Source organism: Panthera tigris, chromosome B3 (assembly GCF_018350195.1).
Source record: "Panthera tigris isolate Pti1 chromosome B3, P.tigris_Pti1_mat1.1, whole genome shotgun sequence".
NCBI lineage: Eukaryota > Metazoa > Chordata > Mammalia > Carnivora > Felidae > Panthera > Panthera tigris.
Window position 1 is genome coordinate 133,475,542 of NC_056665.1, and position 24,531 is coordinate 133,500,072.

The following is a 24,531-nucleotide window of genomic DNA, read 5'->3' on the forward strand; positions in this document are numbered from 1 at the left end:
ATTTTAAAATAAAAAGATAAACTAGTCCATGAGTAGATATAGTCCATGACAGCTAAATTAACAATGAATTTGCAGTGCAAAATAAAGGCATTTTATTTGGGAAACTCTTTATCTCTCCTTCTATTCTGAATGGCAGCCTTGCTGGATAAAGAATTCTTGGCTGCATGTTTTTCCTATTTAGCACGTTGACTATGTTCTGCCACTCCCTTCTTGCCTGCCAAGTTCCTGGGGACAGATCTGCTGTGAACCTGATCTGTCTTTCCTTGTAGGTTAAGGACTTTTTTTTCCCTTGCTGTTTTCAGTATTCTTTCTTTGTCTGTGTATTTTGTGAATTTGACTTTGATATGCCTTGGCGGTGGTCAGCTTTTGTTGAATTTTAAGGGAGCTCTCTGTGCTTCTTGCATTTTGATGTCTGTGTCCTTCCCCAGATTAGGGAAGTTCTCAGCTATAACTTGTTCAAAGAAACCTTCTGCTTCTTTTTCTCTCTCTTCATTTTCTGGGATTCCTATAATATGAATGTCATTCTGTTTCAGTAAGTCACTGAGTTCCCTAATACCTTCATGATCCATCACTTTTCTTTCCCTTTTCTTTTCAGCTTCATTATTTGCCATAATTTTATCTTCTTTATCACTCATTTGCTCCTCTACTTTGTCCATCCTCGTTTTTACGGACTCCATTTGGGTTTGCATCTCACAGCAGTTTTAATTTTGGCATAACTAGATTTTAGTTCTTTTATCTCTGCAGAAAGGGATTCTCTAGTGTTTTCTATGCTTTTCTCAAGCCCAGCTAGTATGCTTATAATTGTTGTTTTAAATTCTAGTTCAGACATATTATATCTGTAGTGATTAAATCTCTGGTTGTGAGATCTACTTCCTCTTCTTTCTTTTGGGGTGAATTTCTCCATCTTGTCATTTTGTCCAGAAAAGAAAAGAAGAAAACACACACACACACACACACACACACACACACACACACACACACACACACAACAAAGAAAAAAGCAAAAAAAAAAAAAAGTAAAAAAAAAAAACAAAAAACAAAAAAACACTAGGTCCTGGGTGTGTTCTGGTCTGCTGGTTAAAAGAATCTAGATCCTAAATTAAATTAAATTAAAATTAAAACCATATATAAAATATTTTTAAAATAATAAAAAATTTTAAAAGGAATTAAAAAAAAGAAATGGAAAAAATAAAGAATGAAAATAAAAAGGAAGCTAGATTTGAATTCCCCTAGTAGACTTGGTACAAGCTAGTTGTTTGTGCTGGTCCTTCTGGTGGAGGTGCCTGTCGCACTGATTCTCATGTGAACTTGCCCTAGTGTAGATGCACCTCCAAAGTGCAGGGGGGTGAGACTTGGTAGAAGTGGCTCCAGCCTCTACTATGTGGCACAGTTTTGCTCCCTGAAGGCTTCCAGTGCTGATGAGGGGGGATGAATGTGGCAGCACCCTGGTCTCTAGCCCTGGAGCTGAACATTCGCACCCCCACTCCTCAGGTCACCCTCACAGAAGAGCAATCAATATCCCTCAGCTGTCACCAGTTGCCATCAGAACCCTCTGTTCACCCGGCCTGTGTCCGAGCTTTTTCATCTCAGGTGTGCAACTGAATTTCAAAATCTAAATTTTGGGGACTTCCGCAGCACAGACCCACACTGTTCCTCTGGGTGATCATCTTGTCATGCTTTTGCAGTTTGCTGGCTGTGCAAGCAAAGTGGCTGCACAGGGGCTCAGACTTTATGGCAAAACAGAGCAAAAAGCCAGCACTCCAGCTCCCTGCCCTCAACAGGAACCCCCTGCCCCTCCCCACCCCCCACTCCTATGCCTGGAAACAGTGCAGCATGTTGGTGCCACCCTTTCTTCTTGAGACCCAGGGGACCCTCAGTACATGCTGTCATTCCTGGGACTCCACCCCACTAAGCACCTTTAAGCCACGCATGTCCCCGATGGTAGTGGACTTCTGAATGTTCCAATTTTCCACTCCCTTGCTTATAATACTTTGCGGTAGCATCCATAAGCAGGCTCCCTCCCCACCACCTTACCCACAGTTATATCTCCCCCAAGTCAACTCTCTGCACCTCCTACCTTCCAAAACGTGGTTGCTTTTCTACTTGTAGACTTGCAGTTTTTGTTCTCTCAGACCTCCAATTGATTTCTTGGGTGTTCAGAATGATTTGATAACTGTCTAGCTGTGTTTGAGGGACGAGACAAGCTCAGGATCCTCCTACTCCTCCACCATCTTAACTTCCCCATAAAGGCATTTTAAAACAAAGAGAATTTACTATTCATTAATCCTTGTTAAAAAGACCCCTAAAAGATGCAGTTCAGCAATAAACTGAACTCACAAGAAAAGAGTTAAGTTATAAGAAGCAATAGTGAACAGAGAAAACAGGTAAACATGTGAGAAAATCTAAACAAGTAGTGAATTTATAAAATGAAAATTACACAATAATGATTAATTTGGGGGAATATAATACAAGGTAGGGCTAAATACTAAGTAACAATAATACAGAAAATGAAATGGATAATTGAGGTTAAAACACTCCATGTTCTTGTAGTGGTCATGACAATTATAGACATAATTGTTAAGTCAGTATATAAGTTAATAGAACAGATATAACTTCTAGACCATTAGGGAGAAATGAAACAAAGAAATCCTAACAATCTAAATAGGAAAGGAGGAGGAGAAAGCAAAGAGAAACTGTGATAAAGAGAAACACATAGCAAGATAAGAGAAATAAGTAAAAATATATCAGTAATCATAATATACAGATTTAACTCACCAGTTAAAAGATAGAAACTCTCTGGATCAAAAACAAAATCCAGCTATATGTTATTTACAAAAGGCACACCTAAAACATAATGACAAAGAAATATTGAAAGTAAAGAGATGGAAAAAGATATATCAGACCAGCACTAGCCAACAGAAAGCTGGAGTATTTTATTAATAGCAAGAAAATAAACTTTAAGGCAAAAGGGATTATTAAAATTAGGTAGAGTCATTGAATAATAATAAAAGGAACATTTCACTAGGAAAATAATACTATCCCAAACCTGAATATACTCAACATTTGTTGAAAAGCCTTAAAAAGCAAAAATGGAGAGATGTTTAAGAAGAAATGGACAAATCCACAACCATAGCAGGCATTTTAACATATCTTTTTTATAACTAATAAACTAATCAAGCAGGAAAGTAATTAGTGAAGCTATAGAAGATTTACATGATGTTCCTGAGAATACCCCAAACTTTATATGTAATAGTTAGAGAATACACATTCTTTTCAGGCATATATGTCGTATTTATAGAAATTAACCATGTACTAGATCACGAAGCAAATCTCTAATTCTACAGAAATAAAATCATATATATTTTGTTCTCCATACAGAAAGCAATAAAATTAGAACACATTTACAAAAAGACAACCCAAAATTCCTATATATTTGAAAACCTAAAAACCCATTTCTAAATAATTCATGGCCCAAAGGAAAAAAAAAAACCCACAATGAATATTAGACTATTTCAATAACAATAAATATCTTATATATCAGAACTGGTGAGATATATCTAAAAGTTCTTAGAAATTATCTCATTAAAAATGAAAAGATTAAATATAGTGAGCTGGAGGTCTCACTCAAAAGTTTAGAAAAAGAATATGAACGCAACACTTGAAAAATAAAAGGAACAAAGGAACATCATCAAAGAAATAGAAAAAAATGAGAAGCTTGACAAAAGCTGTTTTTTGGAAGAGATTAAAACGGACAAATTTCTAGCAAACTGATCAAGAAAAAAGAGAAAAGTTATAGATCAATAAAAAGGAAACTTTACTACACTCACAACAGAGATTAAAATATAAGTGAATTCTATGAACAAATGATACCAAGGAATTTAAAAAGAAAAAAGATAACATTTTTCTATAAAAATACAACTTACCAGAGTTGACTGAAGAAGAAATTGAAAACCATATATAATTATACACATTTTTAAAAGATTAAATAAGTATTTGAAAAGCTACTCACACTCGGGGGGGAGGGGAGAAAAAAAATTACACTCTGATAGCTATACATGTGCAGTAAGAGGAAATATTAAGAGGAATAGGATTTCTATCTATATATCTGATTCTAAATTCATTTCATGATGTTGGTATATAATCTTGATACCAAAATCAGACAAATGTAATATTAGAAAATTATACGTCAACTGGAAAATAAAGGCCAAAATAAAATATTAGCAAACAAGATCCAGCAAAGTGTAAAAAAAAATATAATAAAATATAGAAAGTAAAGTTTTTTCCAAGAATTGAAAGATGGCTTAACACTCAACAACATAAAGTTATTAATATAACTCACAACACTAGGTGACTAAAGAGAAAAACTATAAGAATTTCTTTATATCAATAAACAATTAGAAACTGAGAATTCATCTACTAAAACCCTAGAGTAAACACCATACTAAATTGTAAAACCCAAGACACATAGCCTTAAAGTAAACAAGCAAGAATACACATGAATAAAAGGGCAATAAAACCAAACCAAACCATCCATTCACAAACACACAGAATAAAAATAATGAGAATCACAAAGATATAAAACCATCATAACTGACAAACAGTGGTTCTGATTTTCTCTTAATATAGTCATATACTTAAAAAATCCAAGTGAATCTGTAAGTTACTGGAATATGAATTCAGCAACATTGCTTTGTACAAGATCCAACATTCCTGTAGTGCCAAAAAACCCCATATTCTTATTTTTGTAAATTGGAATAAAACTTATAAAGTTAATAGAAATGAATCTAATGATATAAGTACAAGCATTACACAGGAAGTTATAAAGTATTATTAAAAGAAATAAAAGATAATAACTGGGAAGGTAGGACTATTTATTTATGCTAATTAATCAGAAGATTCACTATCCAAAGATCACAGTTATTTCCGAATTAATTTATCAGTTTAATTCTATAATTCACATGGAGGAACAAAAGACCAAGAATAGAGAATACAGAGAAGAGAGTGAAGGAAGGTCAGATGAAAGGAGGAGAGAATGGCAGGGTAAGAGTGAAGAAGAGAAAGATCTCACCTTTCCAGATTTAAGACTTACTATAAAATCATGGCCTTTAAGATTTTTTATTTTGACTCAGAGAGAAGCAACCAGAAGAATGAAACTGAGTAAAGAGAAACAGAACAGAAATAGACTCACAGGCATGTATAGGAACTTGGCATATGACAGAAGGTACCTTTCAAATCAGCAGGGAAAAGACTAACTGACCATTCACTGATCGTGAACTATCAACTGGATTATCTATAAAAAGAGGTAACATAATATCCCCACTTTGTTTTATATTAAGAAATTAATTCCTATTAAATTAACATTTTAATGTGCTCATTTTTAAAAGAAAATAAAAGCAAATATCTTAGTGCACTGAGATAAAAAGAGATTATGTTTTTAAAAATTCAGAGAAATCAACAACCCAATTCACACCGCAAGGAACTAGAAAAAGAGAAACTAAAAGCAGCGGGAAAATAAATAAGTACAGCACAAAGAAATGAAACAAGAATAGAAAAACAATAGAAAAAAACTAACAAAACTAAGAGATGGTTTTTTGAAAATATCAACAAGACTGACAAACTCTTAGCTACATTAAAAAAAATATTCAAATAAGTAAAATCAGAAATGAAAGAGAAGACATAAGAAAATGAAAGAGAAGACATAAGAAGCTACTATTGGGGTGCCTGGGTGTCTCAGTCAGTTAAGTGTCTGACTCTTGATTTTGGTTCATGGTTGTGGGATTGAGCCCCAAATTGGGCTCTGTGATGGGCATGGAGCCTGCCTGGGGTTCTCTCTCTCTCTCCCCCTCTGCCCCTCTCCTCTGCTCATGCTCTTTCCTTCTTTCTCTCTAAAATAAAGGAGGTAAAAATTTTAAAAAAAGAAATAACTATGAACAATTATACACCAACAAATTGGATAATCTAGAATGGATAAATTCCTAGAAAGATAATTTATCAAGACTGAATCATAGAGAAATAGCAAGTTCTGAACAGAACCATGATCAGTAAGGAGATTAAATCAGCAATCAAACACCCTTCCCCCACCCACCTCCCTCCCCAAATAAGCTCAGGCTTAAAGGAAAATTCTAAAAAACATTTAAAGAATGTCCTCACTTTTTCAAAAAACCGAAGAACATACTTTTAAACTCATCAGATGAGGCCAGCATTACTCTGATACCAAAGCCAGCAAAAGATACTGCAAGAAAAGAAAACTACAGCCTTCTATTTCTGGTGAAAACTGATACAAAAATCCTAACAAAATATTAGCAAACCAAATTCAACAGCACCCTAAAAGGTTTATGTAACATGATCAAGTGAGGTTTATTCCTGGAATGCAAGGATGGTTTAAGATTTGAAAGTTAATCAATATAATACACCACATTAACAGAATGAAGAACAGAAGAACAGAATGAAGAAAAATTCAAGTGATGCGGAAACAGCATTTGAGGGGCACCTGGGTGGCTCAGTCATTAGAGCATCCAACTCTTGATTTTGGCTCAGGTCATGATCTCATGGTTTCGTGAGTTTGAGCCCTGCATCAAGGCTTCAGTGCAGAGTCTGCTTAAGATTCTCTCCCTCTCTCTGCTCCCCCCTCCCCCCGCCATTCACACTCTCTGTCTCTCTCAGGATACATAGATAAACTTAAAAAGAACACTCAGCAACAAAGTAGGAATATAAAGAAACTACCTCCATAGTAAAGACCGTATATGAAAAGCCCACAGCAAACATCCATACTCAATGGTGAAAAATGGAAATTTCCTCTAAGATCAGTAACAAAGTAAGGATGTTCCCTCTTACCACTTCTATTTCATACAGCACTGGAAGTCCGATCCAGAGCAATTAGGCAAGGAAAAGAAATAAAAGACATCCAAATTGGAAAGGAGAAAGTAAAATTATCTCTGCTTGTAGATGATATAATCTTATATGTAGAAAATACTAAAGATTACACACACACACACACACACACTATTAGAATAAGTATATATAGCAAAGTTACAGGACAGAAGATCAACATACTAAAATCAGTTAATTTCTTTACACTAACAATGAACAATCTAAAAAAAAATCCCATTTAAAATAGCATCAAAAATAACAAAAATGCTTAGAAATTAATACAACCAATAAGTCAAAAGACCTGACAATTAACATTATAAAATACTGTGAAAGGAATTAAAGAAGATGGAAATAAAAAGAAAGACATCCCCTGCTTGTGGATTGGAAGACATAATATTGTGAAGATGTCCATACTACCCAGAATAATCTAAAGATTCAATGTAACTCCTATCAAAATCCCAATGGCATTTTTTTTTGCAAAAATTAAGAAAAATCTTAAAATTCATATGGAATCTCAAGGAACCCTGAATAGCCTCAATAATCTTGAGAAAGAAAGAAAAGTTGGCAGTCTCACACTTCCTGATTTCAAAACATATTTCAAAGTTACAGTAAATAATACATCTTTGTAGTGGAATTAAGACAAATATATAGAGCAATGGAACAAAACACAGAGCCCAGAAATAAACCTTACAGTGCATATGGTCAAGACCACATGTGAACAAAGGATGGTCTCTTCAACAAATGATGCTGGGAAAACTGGAAAGCCACATGCATTCGGCCCTTACTTTGCACCAAATACGAAAGTTAACTCAAAAAAGACTAAAGACCTAAATGTAAAATCTAAAACTATAAAACTCCTAGAAGAAAAAACAAGTTTCATGACACTGGATTTGGCAACCATTTCTTGGATATGATACCAAAAGGACAAGCACAAAAGCTGACAAATGGGACAATATCAAAATTAAAAGCTTCCTTGCATCAAAGGAAACAAAGTGAAAAGACAACCTATAGAATGGGAGAGAAAATTTTCAAATCACATATCTGGTAAGTGGTTAATATCCAGAATATATAAAGAACTACAACTAAACAACAACAAAAAGTAAATAATCTGATTTTAAAAATGCAAAGAGGGGTGCCTGGATGGCTCAGCCAGTTAACTGTCTAACTCTTGATTTTGGCTCAGGTCATGATCTCGGGGTTCATGAGTTCAAGCCTCACATCAGGCTCTGTCTGCACTGACAGTGTGGAGCCTGCTTGAGATTCTCTCTCTCTCCTCTCTCTCTGCTCCTCCTCACTCCCCCCTCCTCTCAAAATAAATAAAGAAAGAAAATAGGCAAAGAATTTCAGCATTCTTCCAAAGATGATATACAAATGGTCGAAAGCATACGAAAAGATGCTCAACATCACTCATTGCATCATTAATGCAAATAAAAACTACAATGAACTATCACTTCATGCTCATTAGGAGGGCTGCTATCAGAAAAGCAGAAATAATAAATACAGATGAGAATGTGGAGAAACTGGAACCCTTGCACACAGGTGGCAGGAATGTAAAATGGTGCAGCCGCTATGGGACACATTATGGACATTCCTCAAAAAATTAAAAATAAAATTATCATGAGGGAAAATAAATAAAATGTTATAATCATATGATCCACCAGTCCTACTTCTGGATATATATCTAAAATAACTGGAAGCATAATCTCAAAGAGATATTTGTATACCTATGTTCACTGCAGCATTGTTTACAATAGCCAATAAGGGCAAGCAACCCAAATGTCCCTTAGTAGATGAATGCATAAACAAAGTATGATATATACATATATTATAATATTATTTAGCCTTAAAAAAGAAGGAAATCCCAGGATGCCTGGGTGGCTCAGGCAGTTAAAGCATCTGACTTTGGCTCAGGTCATGATCTCGCCATTCCCAAGTTTGAGCCCCGTGTCAGGCTCTGTGCTGACAGCTCAGAGCCTGGAGCTTGCTTCGGATTCTGTGTCTCCCTCTCTCTCTCTCTCTCTCTCTCTCTCTGTCTCTCCCCCGCTCACACTCTGTCTCTCTCTCTCTCTCTCTCTCAAAAATAAAATAAACATTAAAAAAAAAAAAAAAAAGGAAATCCTGTCACTTGCTACAACGTGAATGAACCTTGAGGACATTATGTTAACTGAAGTAAACCAGTCACAAAAAAGATAAACGCTGTAAGATTCTACTTATACTAGGTATCTAAAGTAGTCAAACTCATAGATACAGTGTAGAATATTGGTTTTCAGGGGCTAGGAAGGGGAAAAAATGGGGAGTTATTGTTCAATGGGTGTAGTGTTTAGTTTTGCAAGATAAAAAAAAATTCTACAGACCTGTTACACAACAACGTGAATATAGTTAGTACTACTGATCTACACTTAAAATTAGTTAAGATGATGGGGCGCCTGGGTGGCTCAGTCAGTTAAGCACCTGACTCTTGATCTTGGCTCAGGTCATGATCTCTCGGTTCACGGGATCGAGCCCTGCATCAGGCTCTGTATTGACAGCACGGAGCCAGCTTGGGATTCCCTCTCTCTCTCCACCTCACTCTGCCCCTCCCCAACTCATGCTCACTCTCTCTCTCTCTCAAAATAAATACACATTTTAAAAATAGTGAAGATTATAATTTTTATGTGTATTTTCTAAAATTAAAAATTTTACATAATCAAATATAAATATTAAATGATTACAGTAAATTTGATTTTATTAAAATGTCAAATCTGATGATGGCAAAAATATCATTCAAAACAAGTGAAAGACTTGGAAAAGAAACAATATGTATAATTACAAATGACAGGTATCTAGAATATTTAAAGAACTGCAGCAAACCAATAATATCAGAAAAAAAACTTCATACTGTGATAAACACAGAAAGCTAAATGAATCTCAGTAGGATAATGGGTAAGTAAACTGGATAATTCACATCAAAGAATATTATACAGAGGGTAAACTGAATGAAATAGATTCCATACTGATCAACTTGGATACATTTCAAAAATAAGTCAAATAAAACAATTTGCATATGGTATGTCATTTATGTCCATTTTAGGAACATGAGCTAAAGTGTATATAGTTTCTGGATATACACATCTGAAGTAGGGGCACTAAAACAGGATTAAATTCAATCCACCATCTGCCTTTTGCCTGCACTTGTTAAGCAAAATGTGGTTGGAGTAAAACATAGAATCAGGTTGACCAATTTCACTTTAAATTCACGACTGTGAACCTCGAGCAGGCCTTTAACGCTGCCCAGCAAACGCACTCATTTCCTAATCCATTCATTCTCCCACGGACATGACTGCTTATTTTGTATCTTCTCCTCTCTCCTCAAACTCCAGTGTCTCCTTCTTTTCCCTCCTCACTTTCAGTGAGAACACAGAAGCAATCAGAAAAGACCCTCTATGAGCTCCCACTACCACGTCTTGACAGCCACCTGCTTCTGTGCCCAGGAACTCACCCTTCTCTGTTCCTAAGGATGAACTGACTAAGCCACTAGCTAAGAACTACATCCCCATTTGTGCACTGAGTTTATCCCTCCCAAGGTCCAGCATCTCCCCTCCATCTCTTATTATTATATCGACCCCCACTTCCTTTACAGGAATGTGTCAACCAGCATATGACGTCTGTCATTTCTCCCGCCTTATAATAAAGAGACCTCTTTTGACCCCGCTTCATCCTCTGCTGCTCTCTCCACACGATTTCACTATTCCTTTTTACAGAAAACCCCAAGGTTGCCTTTATTGGTAGAGGACAATATGTCTATTCCCATTCTCTCTCTCTTGAGGTTTAAATTGAGCCAATGATCAATCTCCTGTCCTCACCTTACTTGAGTAAACAACAGTATTTGACATAGTTGATCTTGTTCGTCCTTGAAACATTTCTTCACGTGGTTTCTAAGATAACACACTCGCCTGTTTTCTTCCCAACTTTCCAGTTTCCTTTGCTGGTGCCTCTTCCTCTCTTTACTCTCCATGTTGGAGTAGCCAGGGCTCAGAGTTTAGTCCCTTTTTCTTTTCTATCTGTACTTACCCTGCTGATATTCTCCTCAATTTTCATGATTTTAAATATACTGGCAAATTCCAAATCTGTATCTCTAGATGGGACTTCTCCCCCACACTCCAGACTCCTATGTCCTATTGCCTCCTGGACATCTCTGCAAGTCTAATAGTCATCTCAAAACTCAAGCTGCTCAAATGAACTCCTCCACTTACCCCAAATCTTCTTTCCATCTTAAGTCCACTAGTTGATGGCGACCTCATCCTTCCAGACTCTCTAACGAAAAAACTTAGGGCTCCCCTGATTCCTCTTGCTCTCTCACACCCCACACCCATCAAGAACTTTCATCATCTCTAATGTCAAAATATATCTAAACTCTCACTACTTATTACAACCTACTCTGCTAGCCCATGGTCTAAACTAGCCATTACCATCTCTTGCTGGGATTAATGCAAAAGCTTACTAACTGGTCTCCATGTCTCTAGACTTGTCCCACTATTAGAATAGCATGCTTGGCAAATCGAATTACTCTTCTAAAATAAGTCAGATCCTCTCCCTCCCCTACTCGAATCTCTCCAATGGCCCCCACTTCACTAAAAGAAGCCATAGTCCTTACAACAGTCTTCGATGCCCTACATGACCTGTACAATCCTCCCTCTGTATGACTGCCTGCACACCCCGACTTTCTGCTACTCTAACCGTCCGTCATTTTATACACTTACACTGCACTCCTCTCTGTTCCACAAACAGCCCAGACATATTCCCACCTGGGATCTTTCACGCTGGCTGATCCCTCTACCTAGAAATGTCTTTCCTAAGATACGGACATGGCTCACACTCTCACTCTCTTTGTGTCTCTACTCAACTGTCACTTTCTCAGCAAGGCCATTCCTGATTACCTGATTTAAAAGTGCAACCTTTCTCACCCTGATACCCCCATCCCTCTTTCCTAGTGTACTTGTCTCCTTGTAACTTACCACTATCTACCATATTCCATACATGTTTTTACTCATTTTCCTGTTACTGGCTGCCCCCCTGTCTAGAGGAAAGATTTCTGTCCATTTTGTTCTTTGCTAGATTTCAACACTAGACAGAACTCTGCCTGGATCACAGTAGACATTCAACTGATATTTGCTGAGTGGAAAAAAATACAAAATGTTTATAAGTGCATATGTAAATAGTGGGTGCACAGATTCTGTTGTATAACTTTTTTATATTTTTATTAGTTAAATATTGCACAATGTAAAAAATTAAAAAAGATATTTAAAAGATATAAACATTTATTCATCCCATTTATTCAGGGTTGATTAGTATTTCAGAATATTTTTTGCTAAATTCCCCTTAAGGGCTTGAAAATCCCTGACACTCAACATGGTTTTAAATAATTTTCCCTTTATTATGGTCTATTTTCAGATTAATGCATCCTATGTTAATATAGAATAATGTGACTGCTAAATATAATTTTCACGTAAATAAAAATTATATATATTTACCCTGATTTGAACAATGGAACACATGATAGAAGTTTCTGTGAAAAGAATCTCCACTCAAAAGTTGTCCCTGCTTGTTCTGTGATGCCATTTACATTAAACCTGCCCACTGAACTTATACATTGAACCTGCCTTACTTTCATTTTTTAAATTAAAAAAAATATTTTTTAGAGAGAGAGAGAGAGCGAGTGAGCTGGGGAGAGAGAAAAAATCTTAAGCAGGCTCCACGCTCAGCCCAGAGCTAGACACGGAGCTCTATTCCACAATCCTGGGATCATGACCTGCGCCAAAATTAACAGTTGGACCCTTAACCGACTGAGCCACCCAAGTGCCCCAAACCTGCTGTAAAATAAATAGTATAACGATAAGTCTTAGCAGAGCCAATAATTTTTTAAAATTTTTTAATATTTATTTTTGAGAGAGAGACAGAGCGTGAGCAGGAGGAGGGATGGCGCAGAGAGAGAGGGAGGCACAGAATCGGAAGCAGCAGAGCCAATAATTTCTACTGTAAGAAAAGTTATAAAGGAATCTGTGCGGCAGACATCTGAGGGCAAAGCCCTATCCGTCTCCCTTCCCCTGACAAATACCTGACAGAAAAACATTGCAAAAACAATGGCTGAAACTAACGTGCTAGCATCTGTAAATTGCATAATACTGTTTGAGTAGAAGAAAAACTGGGGCAACAGAAAAATGCTCTGACTGGTTTCTAGGCCTCCTGTTTTCCCAACACTTCCATCTCAGTGTTGACCCTAAAATAACTAAAATTATCCTAAAGTCACTCATCTTGGCAAGTGACTGACAAGACTTGCTTACAGAGACTTACTTAATATGTTCTTCAGGAGCACATGCCAATGCAAAGAATCGTGAACATATGTCACTACAAATTAGGCAGGAGGGGGACAGAAGTAACTAGAAAGCTGCCTTAGAGAGGAGGGTTATCTGATTCCTAATGCAAACATGCTCTTTATGGGTCCTGAACCTCCCCAGGCATCTTGTGATATATATGTCACAATAGCAGAATGCTGCAAATGACATTATTAACCAGGCGTTCATTAAAGATGTACTTTAAAACTTTCTTACAAATCAGAAAAGGGAGAATAATTAAGATTCTCATCTGTCTATTTTAATTTTGCTCACAGTAATCTAAACTTTGAACAGTATGTCCTACAAGTAGAAACTGATATTTATTTACTGCTTCACACATTAGAACATACTTTCATAAGCACCAACTCATTTTGTCCATATTATGATCCTATCAATTAGATATGACAGCTATTATTTTACAGATGAAGAAACTAAGACTGAGAGGGGTTAATGACTAAGTGGCTTGCCCAGAGTCACACAGCCACAAAGTGGAGAACTGAAAAAGATCCTCTTACTTTAATACATGTTCCATCCAGTATATAAGCCTTTATATGTTCAAAAAATTAATTAATGAATAACATCATTTTATAAGCGAAGGTACATTTTTCTATTTTCTGTAAAGAGAAAATGGTGATTAATCCATAGGCCTGTCCCTTTAAAGTATATTATAGTTTGGCAGTATGTTATAGTTTAGCTACTTCTATTTTAAATGTTGGGGTCATTATTTTTCTGCTACTTTTATTTAGCTACCTGTAGGTTCATGTTAATAACCTATTGTGATATTTGTAAATGTTCAATGTGAAATTATGAAAACATAGAATGCATGCACTATTTAAGTATAGGGTAACTAGGGGCGCTTAGGTGGCTCAGTCTGTTAAGTGTCTAACTTTGGCTGAGGTCATGATCTCATGGTTTGTGGGTTTGAGCCCCATGTCGGGCTCTGTGCTAAAAGATCAGAGCCTGGAGAATGCTTCAGATTCTGTGTCCCTACTCTCTCTCTACCCCTCCCCCACTTGTGTTCTGTCTCTCTCTATCTCTCTCTCTCTCTCAAAAATAAATAAACATCAAAAAAATTTTAAGTGTAAGGTAACTAATAATACATTAATGTATCATTTTGACATTGTTTACAAAGAGGTAAAAACAAACCCCTTTTAAAAATAATGTTTAAAAAAAATGTTTTAATGTTTATTTTTGAGAGAGAAAGACAGACAGACAGAGTGCTAGTAGGGGAGGAGCAAAGAGAGACGGAGACACAGAATCTGAAGCAGGTTCCAGGCTTTGAGCTATCAGCACAGAACCCAATGTGGTGCTTGAACCCACAAGTGGTGAGATCATGACCTGAGCTGAAGTCGGGCACTCAACCAACTGAGCCACCTAGGCGCCCCCCTAAACAAATGTTTTTGAAATCTTCAATGTTAGAATCATATATCCGATACCTAGCAAATGTCTGACTTACATTAGGAACTCAACAAATGTTTACCGAATTGTACTCTCAAGAAATCCTCTGAAGGACATAGGCTAGCATACAGGTATTTAGAAATGTCTTCTTTTATTCTTAGAGTCTCAAGGGATTTATCAAATTCTATGATTGAGAAAAGAACATATCAAAAGTATCAAACTTGTAAAGTATTCATTATCATATAAAAGACTTTAAAGATTTCTAAAATAAATCAATTTTATCCTGTTTACAATCTAGTTTAGCAAACTGTAATCTAGAAATAATTAATCATATGAATATTTGACAAATACCTCTCAATAGAGGCTCATCAGGGCAAAGAATTTGTTATGTTCCCCACTATATTTCCAGGGTCTAGTACAATACCTGACATACTGTACTCCATATTTGCTCAATTGTTAAATTAACGAATACAGAGAGACATGAATATTACGCCATGAACAGAAACTTTAAAGATTATTTTAAAAGTACACATTTTTTATACTAAGTAAACTCCTAAAAATTAAAAAAGAAGTACATTTCCCAGACCAAATGAGGGCAGAATTTATAACACAAAATTGCAACATGCTGAAGGAGAAGCAGATTTGGGTGGGGGGAAGACAAGCTCGGTGTTGGAAATGTTGAGCTTGAGGAGCTACAAAAGTGTCAAGTGGAAATACGGTAGAAGCATGTTAGGGTCTGGAGCCCAAAAGAGAGGTCAGAGTTGCCATATATATTTAAGAACCACCAGCCTAAAGGGAGAGAGTAAGGCATAGAGAGAGAAGAGCACTTAGTATTTAACTGTGAGGAACACTTGGGTAGAAGAGGAAAAGCCTGCAAAAGATAGTGAGAGAGATAAGGAAAGCCAGGGGACCGTGGTGTCACAGGAGCCAAAGTAAGAGGCAATTTCTAGTTCAACATTACTAGGTAGTCAAGTTAAGAAGAGGACTAAAAAGTATCTAAAACTGAGGTCAATAGTGACCTTGACAAGAAGACTTACAGTCAGTTGGTAGGTGTGCAAGCCAAACCAGAGTAGACTAAGGAGTGAGTGAGATGTGGGTAAGTAAGGAGTGTGTAGACAAATACTGACAGAGGAGAACAAGAACACAAGAGATGGCAGGGAATATGTAATTCTGAGATTCTTTTTATCTACTAGTCAGTCCGTCCGTCCATCCATCCATCCATCCACTCTCCATCTTTAAAAGTTTAAGACAGGAGAGACTAAGCATGCTTAAATGGTAACAAAAGGGTCCAAGAGGAAGAGGTAAAAAAGGAGAGAGGTTAGTTAGAGCTAGAGCCATACAATCTTTCCCTAGGCACTGGAAACCTAGGAGGATACTCCTTAAACTAGAGTTTAAACTAAAAACCAAGGAGGTAGAATAGGGATAAACAAAAAAGAAACTCACTCCAAGAAAGATACTTCAATATAAGTGATTCAGCGTGACATGTGAAACCAAAAAGGAATGCTAGCTAATCAAAACAGAAATTGTTTGGTGGAAATATTTTTAAGGTGGAAGGAGTCTAGGCAGGGAAATTGGCTGAATAAGTGGTGGATGGAATTAGGGAAGCAAAGGACCACGAGATCCCGTTGTAGGGGTCTCAGAGAAGGGTAGTTCCCATGCCAGCCATGAGAGCTAAACCTGAAGTCTAGTGTGATGGTATGTCCTCTACAGAAAGAGGAAGAATGAGCTGGTAGTCTGAGGGGAAGAGATGAAACTAGAAAGCTTAATTATACAGAGACTATCACGTAACTATAATTAAACGCAGGTAGGTCGTATTCAGTGAAAAATAAGAAAATTTGTACAGTATTTCTCCACTTCAGATAGAATCCCAGTATTTCATTTTTGCACCTAAACAACTACGTGCTCAAAACTTATGGCAGCCAATGAAAGCCTCCCTTGTGGAGGAGCGGCTGACATGACTCGCAGGACACACAAATCTCTCTTGTGAGGAGGGACCTGGCTGGTTCGGTCACACAGTCTTTCTGATTAATTTGTATCTCTGTATTAAAACTCAACAACTCTGATCCATATTTGACTTTTGTTTATTTTGTTTTAGTTTCTGACATTTTGCCGTTGCCCAGGGCCAAAGTCTGCCAAACATTCAGCCACATGTACCTGTAAATACAGGGGTCACTAAGTGATTCTTTTCATTGGTGTCTTACCAGAACCTAGCCCAATGTCTCCATGGAGAAGGCCCTCAACAAATACTTTGATAGAGGGAAGGAGCAAATGTGTGAATGGTCCCATAGAGAGAGATGATGGTCACCAAATCTCCCTGCGAAGGGGTCCTTTACAAACCAAGGGCCCTTTCGCTGTCTGTTGAAGCCCACAGACCACTTCTCAGAATAGTGTTTTTAAATGCACAGTATGACAGAGGAAACTAATCATACTGCAATACAGACAAAAGAAACGAATTACGGTGAAATATACTGAAATCAAAATAGAAAGAGAAGTTGTGACATCATCACAAACATGGTTCCGGGGCACGCGCTGGGCCCGTCAAGTCCCAGACATCTCTGTAGAAAGATCTGGCCGGGCTACTTCACTAGCAACACCACCTACTGATAGCATCTGCAGGTTTTGTTTTCAGTTTCTCAGAGAGGAATTCTCCAAACTCCTGTCTGGGAAGACGTGTTCTCAGGACAAAGTGGCAGAAAGAGGCCGTGGGAGCTCCATGGTTCGCTGTGTCATTTTTCACCCCACCCAGTAGTTTCCTTGTTGTGGCCTCACCTTCAGCCCCTCATCCCTGAATCCAGTCTTTCTACTTAACCCTTTCAGTCTTCCTGGAAGGTAAGGGAAGCATGGCTGCCTGGGTGAATAGGGGAGACAGAGACATGGAGGCTACCTGTTTCTTATACAGACTTCCAAACAACCCTCCTATGTCCCATGGCACCTGTGTTCCTACTCTGAGGGAGTCCTGAACCTTTCTGGGGGCCAGAAGTGCAAATTAGTTTGCCTTGGGGCTTCTCACGTTGCTAGCTTAGGATTCAACTGTGATCAGGGATGCTTAAATTGGCTACAAGTAGTATTCCTGCTGACTGTCTTCCAAAATTTGGTTGCTATATTCTTTCATCTTTTCTGAGTACATACCTATTTTACTCCTTTACTTTTATTTATGGGGTTTAATGAGGAAGCAACAGTAAATGTATTTAATCTGTCACATTTTACTGACATTGCCACTAACAGTTTTACAAAGGAGAAAAAGTCTTAAAAATCAAACTTTGAAGTAAATTCCTCAAAAATTCATCTATTTTATAACAATGATTGTCCCATCAAAGATAATCAGTATAATTATAACCGTAACTTCATGAAGGCATCTTATTCACCACTGTATTATCCAGTACCTAGCATAGTAGAGGTGGGCAATACTTAATAAGCGAACTGAATGAATACAGATATGATAAAAAGTTGAGATCTTTAGTTTTTATGATTTCAGCACTTATCAAATTCACTTAGGACTACATGGGCAATACTCCAAAAAGCAAATGTTCAGAAATAGATACGCCTAATTTGGAATTCAAGACCAATGTGTTTTACAACCACAAAGTTCTTCACTACAAAAATTCCACTGTGATTCTGTATTCTAACTAATAATTTCTTAGATAAAAATGAATTGGCATTCAAATTCATCTAGTTATCTTGCATAACCAGTAGCGTAAAAATACAATTTTTTTTTACAGCTGCTACATGAGGAGGATTTAACTAGAACTAGATGTACAGTTTTAAATGTCATTAAATGCACCTGTAATAATAAAGAAATTCTACTGAAAGTGCAAGGTCCTCCATATTCAAAATCTGCACGTTAGCTATCAAATTTTAGTTTAGCTATCACAAATTACTTCAATAATTTTAGATTGTTGAAGAAGTAGGTCTAGTAGATCCTTGCCATTTTTGTCAAGTGAATTCGAAGGGCCATCACGACATGTCCTACTTTGTAAATATAATGTAAACTGTATGTCCTTTGTTTTGTAATGGTCCACCGGTTATCACCTAAGCCATAATTCTCCTAAAGGGCCCAAAGGATTATTCAAAATTTTCAGTCATATTTTATAGGGAAAGTTAAATGCATAGTTTTGATTTGTTTTAGACTGGGGAATTCTGATATATTCATTAAATGTTTACTGCAATTCTAGCAAGATGGTTCCATGTTCCATGGTAATTTAAGCTAAAACTCTTTACAGTCATTCAGGTCAAGATGTTCCTCTAGGCAAACTGCCCCAAAAATCCATAATCCGTATGGTACTATCCTGATAAATGCTTCTTCTACAGCTCATTTTTTATCATTGTGTACATTCCATTGTTACTAACTTCAAATTAAAATATAATACTCACTTCTTCAGCCACAAACTCCTTACTCAGACCAAAATCTGTCAGCACCACGTGGCCATTAGAATCAAGCAGAATGTTCTCAAGCTTAATGTCACGGTATATAATCCCCAACTGTAAAAACAAACAAATATGCATTTTAAAATAACAGTTTCCAAAAAATAAATTAGGAAAGTCTTTGTCTACCTTAAAAACAAACCAAAAAAAGGATTCTCCTGCTCAGGATGCACTAATGGCTCTTAGTGACTGGCCATGGCAAATGTGAATTCCTCTATCTCAGGGCTCATCTGCTGGGCTCGCTGGACCTCTCCTACCTCCTAACTCTTCTTTCTTTGTGTAACGAAGGTCCATCTTTGTTGGACCAGCTTCTGTGGGGTCTTTCTGTTGACTATTGCTTCCTCCTATCTTCTTAATTATCTAATCCTCACTGTACATGATCTTCTTCAGGTACTTTTAGCCAATTCGTGTCCATCACTTGCTAATGGATTCGTAGGCTTTCCTGACTAACCAGATTCCACACTGGTCATGTCTTTCTTTTTCTTCTTACAGCACCTACACATATATTGTACTTATCTAAAAATAACTGATATTTTCTAGGCGTTTCCTCCTTGTCTTGATATAACCATACTCTAACTCTGTTCTTCACATTTATCTAGTATCTTGCAAAGCATCAACTAGATAATTAATAAAGGCTTGTTGGATAATAGGCTTCTAAATAAGCAACATAAGTCAATTAGATAACATTTATATATCCCTCCATTTTGTTTTGCATGTGTTACAGTAAAACACTTCAGCTATTTCTTCAGCTAAATAAATCTACACAAGTCATATAAGTTCTTGATATATGTGCATTGCACATTTCATGTTATGTCGGCCTAAATTAAATGTTTTTAAACTTAGAAACCCTGCTTTCTACAACATTAAGTATATGAAAAAGCAGATTCGTACTAATTTCTTAAAATTGAAACAAAAAATTACAGAAGGAAACATGCTAGGCAATTTTCCTCCTGGAACTTCAGTGTTCTACACGAAAGAGAGGATAATATCTGCAGTCCGAGCAGACATTTGACTCAAAGCTTCATGAACATCTAACAGCCAGTGTGACTTTTTTTTCTTTGAAACAAACTCTTTGAAAACAATTTTAGAAATAAATTATTTACTATCTGCTTCACCTCATTACTTCCAAGGAAACTCTCATTTTTGTCTCTTCTCAGGAAACTCAATGTTAGCAGCTGTGTCAAGGTTAATATTCCTGGCTTCCTGTTGTATCTCTTTGTATTTATCTTTTTAGGGTAGTAAGATTAAGAGAAACTTAGCTGAGATCTGATTTGCTACATTACTTTCACTCTACATCAATTACACGTATATCCAGTATTCATCAGGTTTTCTACTTCTGATTACCCTGTTTTAATAATAACAGGTGTTTATGGATTTTTTTCTTTAATAAACAGAATTAACAGAATTAAAGATTTCACACAAATTAAAAACTGAATTTAGTAGCTTACCCATTGGAGCTTTGTATTTGTTTTGCTTGTTTCTACTCTGGTTATTTATGGTGATTTCCACCATCGTTTTTTTATTATAAAAACTTACACCTAACCATAAAACTCCAAGATCTTTTCAACCCATTCCTGGGCCCAATTTGGTTCATATATGAAGATGTCCTAACTGCTTTATATCCCACGGATACTCAACCAGCAAAAGCTGGCCACTCCAGGACAACTCCACCCAAAGGAATGTCTGTCAGCTCCCTTCCTGCTCCTCTGTCCCTTTGGTCCACGCACTGCAGCCCCACCCCCATGCCCACCAGGGCCTTTTCTCTTTCCCTCCTGTTCTTATACATTTTCATCCACTCTCCGTAAGACTCCTGCTCTGACCCCCCCCCCCCCCCCCCGCCCCATCCAGTCCTGGCTCTGTTCTGCTCTAGATGTCCCCTTTCCTTGATCCTCTCCTTCTGTGCTTGTGTCTTCTCACCATCTTTTCTCACAGCCTCTCCCGTCCATTGCCTCCATCTTGCAATTCCAGTCTCCTTGCCACTTTAAAATTTTCCTCCCTCTTCCCTGCCTTTTCCTTCATCTCTCTCCACTCCTGTCCATGCTCCATAAACACCACTTTAATTCCTGTTCATGTCTAATCCAGTGCAGGATCTGAATTCACGACAAAGAATAGTAGCTCTACAATGCACCTGTCTCATCCTAATGTAGCGACTCAAGTCGTGATGGCCTCATGATCTCACATACTTTGATGAAAATTACTCAAACACTTTCTATTTCTGAGGAAATACACACACACTTGGTCTACACAGCTAACTGCTTCTATAATAATCCATCCTCATTAAGTTAAAAAAAATTTAGTCAAAATTTCTTCGATCAAGATTAATAGTATCTGAAATAATATATATATTTTTAAAGTTCGAATGGATTTTATGGAGTTCAAACAGCAGCACAGGCATGAATTCCACTTAAAGTTTTTAGCAACTGAGTTCGCGCTACATGGAGACAATGGAAGAGAAGGGACAGAGAGGGAACAAGAGGGGGGCCCCAGGGGCAAAACAAAGGCAAAGGCAGACCAGAGTGGGACAGCGGGGTAGCTGGGTAGCGTGGCAGGCACTTCTTTCCAAAAACTCATACTCTCCAACTTAATCAGGAAATATACCCTGCAAACAAACAGGCAGAGTCTGCAACGGAGTAAGTCACAACTAAGCAAATATAGATTATGACTTGTGGTTTTATTTCAAAGGTTATTTTAAGAATGAAAAGCTTTTATTCTAATGGTACTTTGTAATAAGCATTAGGATTTTTCATAAACAAGAACCAAAGAACTGCTCACATTCTACCTTTTTAATCCGTATCGCAGGAACTACCAAGAAAAAAAGATGATTTTTGAAAACGGGAACTACAGAATTGAGAATATTGGCAACGGTGTGTAAGTGTGCTTTCACAATCTCCACGAAGACAATGATGTTTAAAACAGTAGCTCTTTAGCTCCAGAATTACCTCAGTTAAAATAGATTTTTTTTCAAGAAAAGAACTCTCAAAGACTGAGCATCTTACCTTGTGGAGATGTTCGAGGGCAAGCACAATCTCTCCAACATAGATCCGCACCTCGTGCTCTGTGAAACGCTCTCTTTGAGAAAGATGAGTAAAAAGTTCTCCACCATTTATATAATCTAAAAATGAAATATATTTTTTTCTTTCTTTGACTTGTATTCATAAACTTAAGGAAGTATTCCCTTTTAAACATTTTGGATTAACCACAAGGCACTGACTTTAATATATTATTTTTGTATAATTCTTTGTCTATAGTATATAGTTTCATCTAGAACATATTACTAAATACACATAGTAATACATTTCATAAGATAACGACTACCCTAAGCCACAATCAAATGAATGTGCATGGAGTATTGCCATTAAAACTATTACATGACATCTGTATATATTTAAATACATTTTTCCAAATGCAGTGTATCAAAACCTCTGCCATCACCACATAATACTTAGCTTGCTGTGGAGTAGCAAAACATCAACCATTGCAACAACTAAGATAAAAAAAGGAACAGAACAAAACAGAACACAAACAAAAATCTCAGCTTTTCCTTTGTAATAGCTGCCAGTCACTATCTGAGCAGATTCCCTATTTTCTAGAATTTTCTATGTACTCTTTCAAAAACGTGTTTCAGGTAGCAGGTGGCCTTCTTATTGCTCTATGCAGCCCATAAGTAAAAGTGGCACAAGGTGGCTGAGTCAAACACCTGACACTGAAAGATTCCCATTTCCCTCTTAATTTGCCCCATTTATCCCAAGAATAATGAAATTAGAGACAAAAAAGGCTACAGTGAGAAATACATAAGAGAGCTGAATAATAATAATAACATAACATAATAATATATTATAATGTGATTAATAATATAATTACTAATTATAAATATAATTATTGTAATATAGACAGTATAAATATAATTATATTTAATAATAATTACCATTATTATTTGTAAAAATTATTTGTTTGTAATTAGCTCTAATAAGACATTTATTGATAATCTGATAGTAGCTTCATCAGAAACTAACCACTGCTACCTGACCACACAACATCTACGTGTGAGAAACAACATATACCTAGAAAATAGTCACAGATGTAATTTAAAGCTTTCCTCCTAAAAATTTGAGAAACATGCATCCCAAGTATATTCATTTATCAAGTTCAGCAAAATTTGAAAAAGGAACAAAGCAAAATCTTCACGAACTTGCAAATTTTTGTTTCATCTTGCCTGGTTAGCTTTAAATTCCAAAAAAGCAGATGCAACAGAATGAAAGAACTCTAATGGTTGTTTTGCAGTGTGTTTTACAAAGCGCATGCCAATAAAAAGCATTGCCCTTCTAAGGCTTCTGCATTTTGCTCAGAGGTTTTAATTATATCTTAACACAAAGCTAATTATTAAAAAGGTGTAAAGGAACACAGCATTCCTGCCAACTAACAATGAATTTTTTCTACCTTTAAGTAGTTATTTACTTAAATCAAATACTGATGTTTATGCATACATGGTTTCCACATTTAGTCATGACACAGAAACAGACACCCACAGGTCAGCTGACCAACTGACAAACTCCTACCCATCCATCCTTGCATGTCCTATGCCATTTTCTCATCTTCAATAACCACTCCAGCAGTTGATCACTTCCTTTTTTGTTAGCCGCTGTACTTACTAAAGACTTCTCCCACTGCAGTTATCTTACTGTATTGAAAATGTTTATTTGCACACTTGCCTTCTCTACGAAACTCTGAGCTTTCTACAAGTCTGGATCAATGTATTCATCTCTACAAACAGTACCCACATACAGGAAGCACTCCATAGATATATTAATTAAACACAGATTCTTTACAGTGGAATATTAAATATACTCTGAAAAAAATCACTCTGAAACTCAAAGGCAAGTGTGTTGTAAAAAGAATCCAATATACTATCTTTCAGGGACTTCAATATAGGCCATAGGACCTGGGCTTTGTAACTCTCAGACTGGGATCAAACAGCGGTTTCACTGTGTCCTGCCTTGAGCAAATCAAGATTCTCTCAGCTGCAGTTTTTATCCATACAATGGAAATGGTTAACTACTGTGGATTATGGTTGCTTGGAACATAGAAAGTGGTTTATTTTCCATTTACTGGGGAGACAGAGAACAACTAATGACAAACTTAAGAAAACAAACCTAAAATAGCATCAAGTAACCTACTTTCTACTTTTGGAATCGCCCAAGAGCCAAAGGTGAAGACCTGACTTTCATAAAATAAAAATTTATTTGTAGGTACATGGTTGCATACTTTACAAAGTGAACAGCCAGCTCTACGCAGCGGTCCAGGTATCGACAGTGGTAAGTAGATACAGAAGCTGCCAAAGGGCTATAATGGCAGGAACTATGGTACAACTGAAGTGTCCTTATGGGTTAAGTACTTGTGCTAATCAGTGGCTGGGATATGAGGTCAGTGAGAATTTCTATAATGTAAGCAGTTGGTACTCAGTCATTATAAT

General features: G+C 36.7%; 1 protein-coding gene across 7 annotated transcripts in view; it reads right to left on the minus strand.

Moving 5' to 3' along the window:
* The window catches only part of RPS6KA5 (ribosomal protein S6 kinase A5), a 182,093-nt gene that overhangs the window by 60,501 nt on the left and 97,061 nt on the right, over positions 1 to 24,531 (minus strand). For 5 of the 7 annotated variants that reach the window (XM_042990377.1, XM_042990376.1, XM_015543383.2 and 2 more), the window contains 2 exons: positions 22,058 to 22,173; positions 19,011 to 19,118 (listed from right to left, as the gene is read on the minus strand). The exons of 1 other annotated variant lie outside the window; for it this stretch is intronic. In XM_042990377.1, the coding sequence (XP_042846311.1) occupies positions 19,011 to 19,118; positions 22,058 to 22,173 (224 nt within the window). Of the gene's footprint in view, positions 1 to 2,775; positions 2,845 to 19,010; positions 19,119 to 22,057; positions 22,174 to 24,531 lie in introns of those variants that run through there. One more of the 7 variants, XM_042990380.1, reaches the window with a different exon arrangement.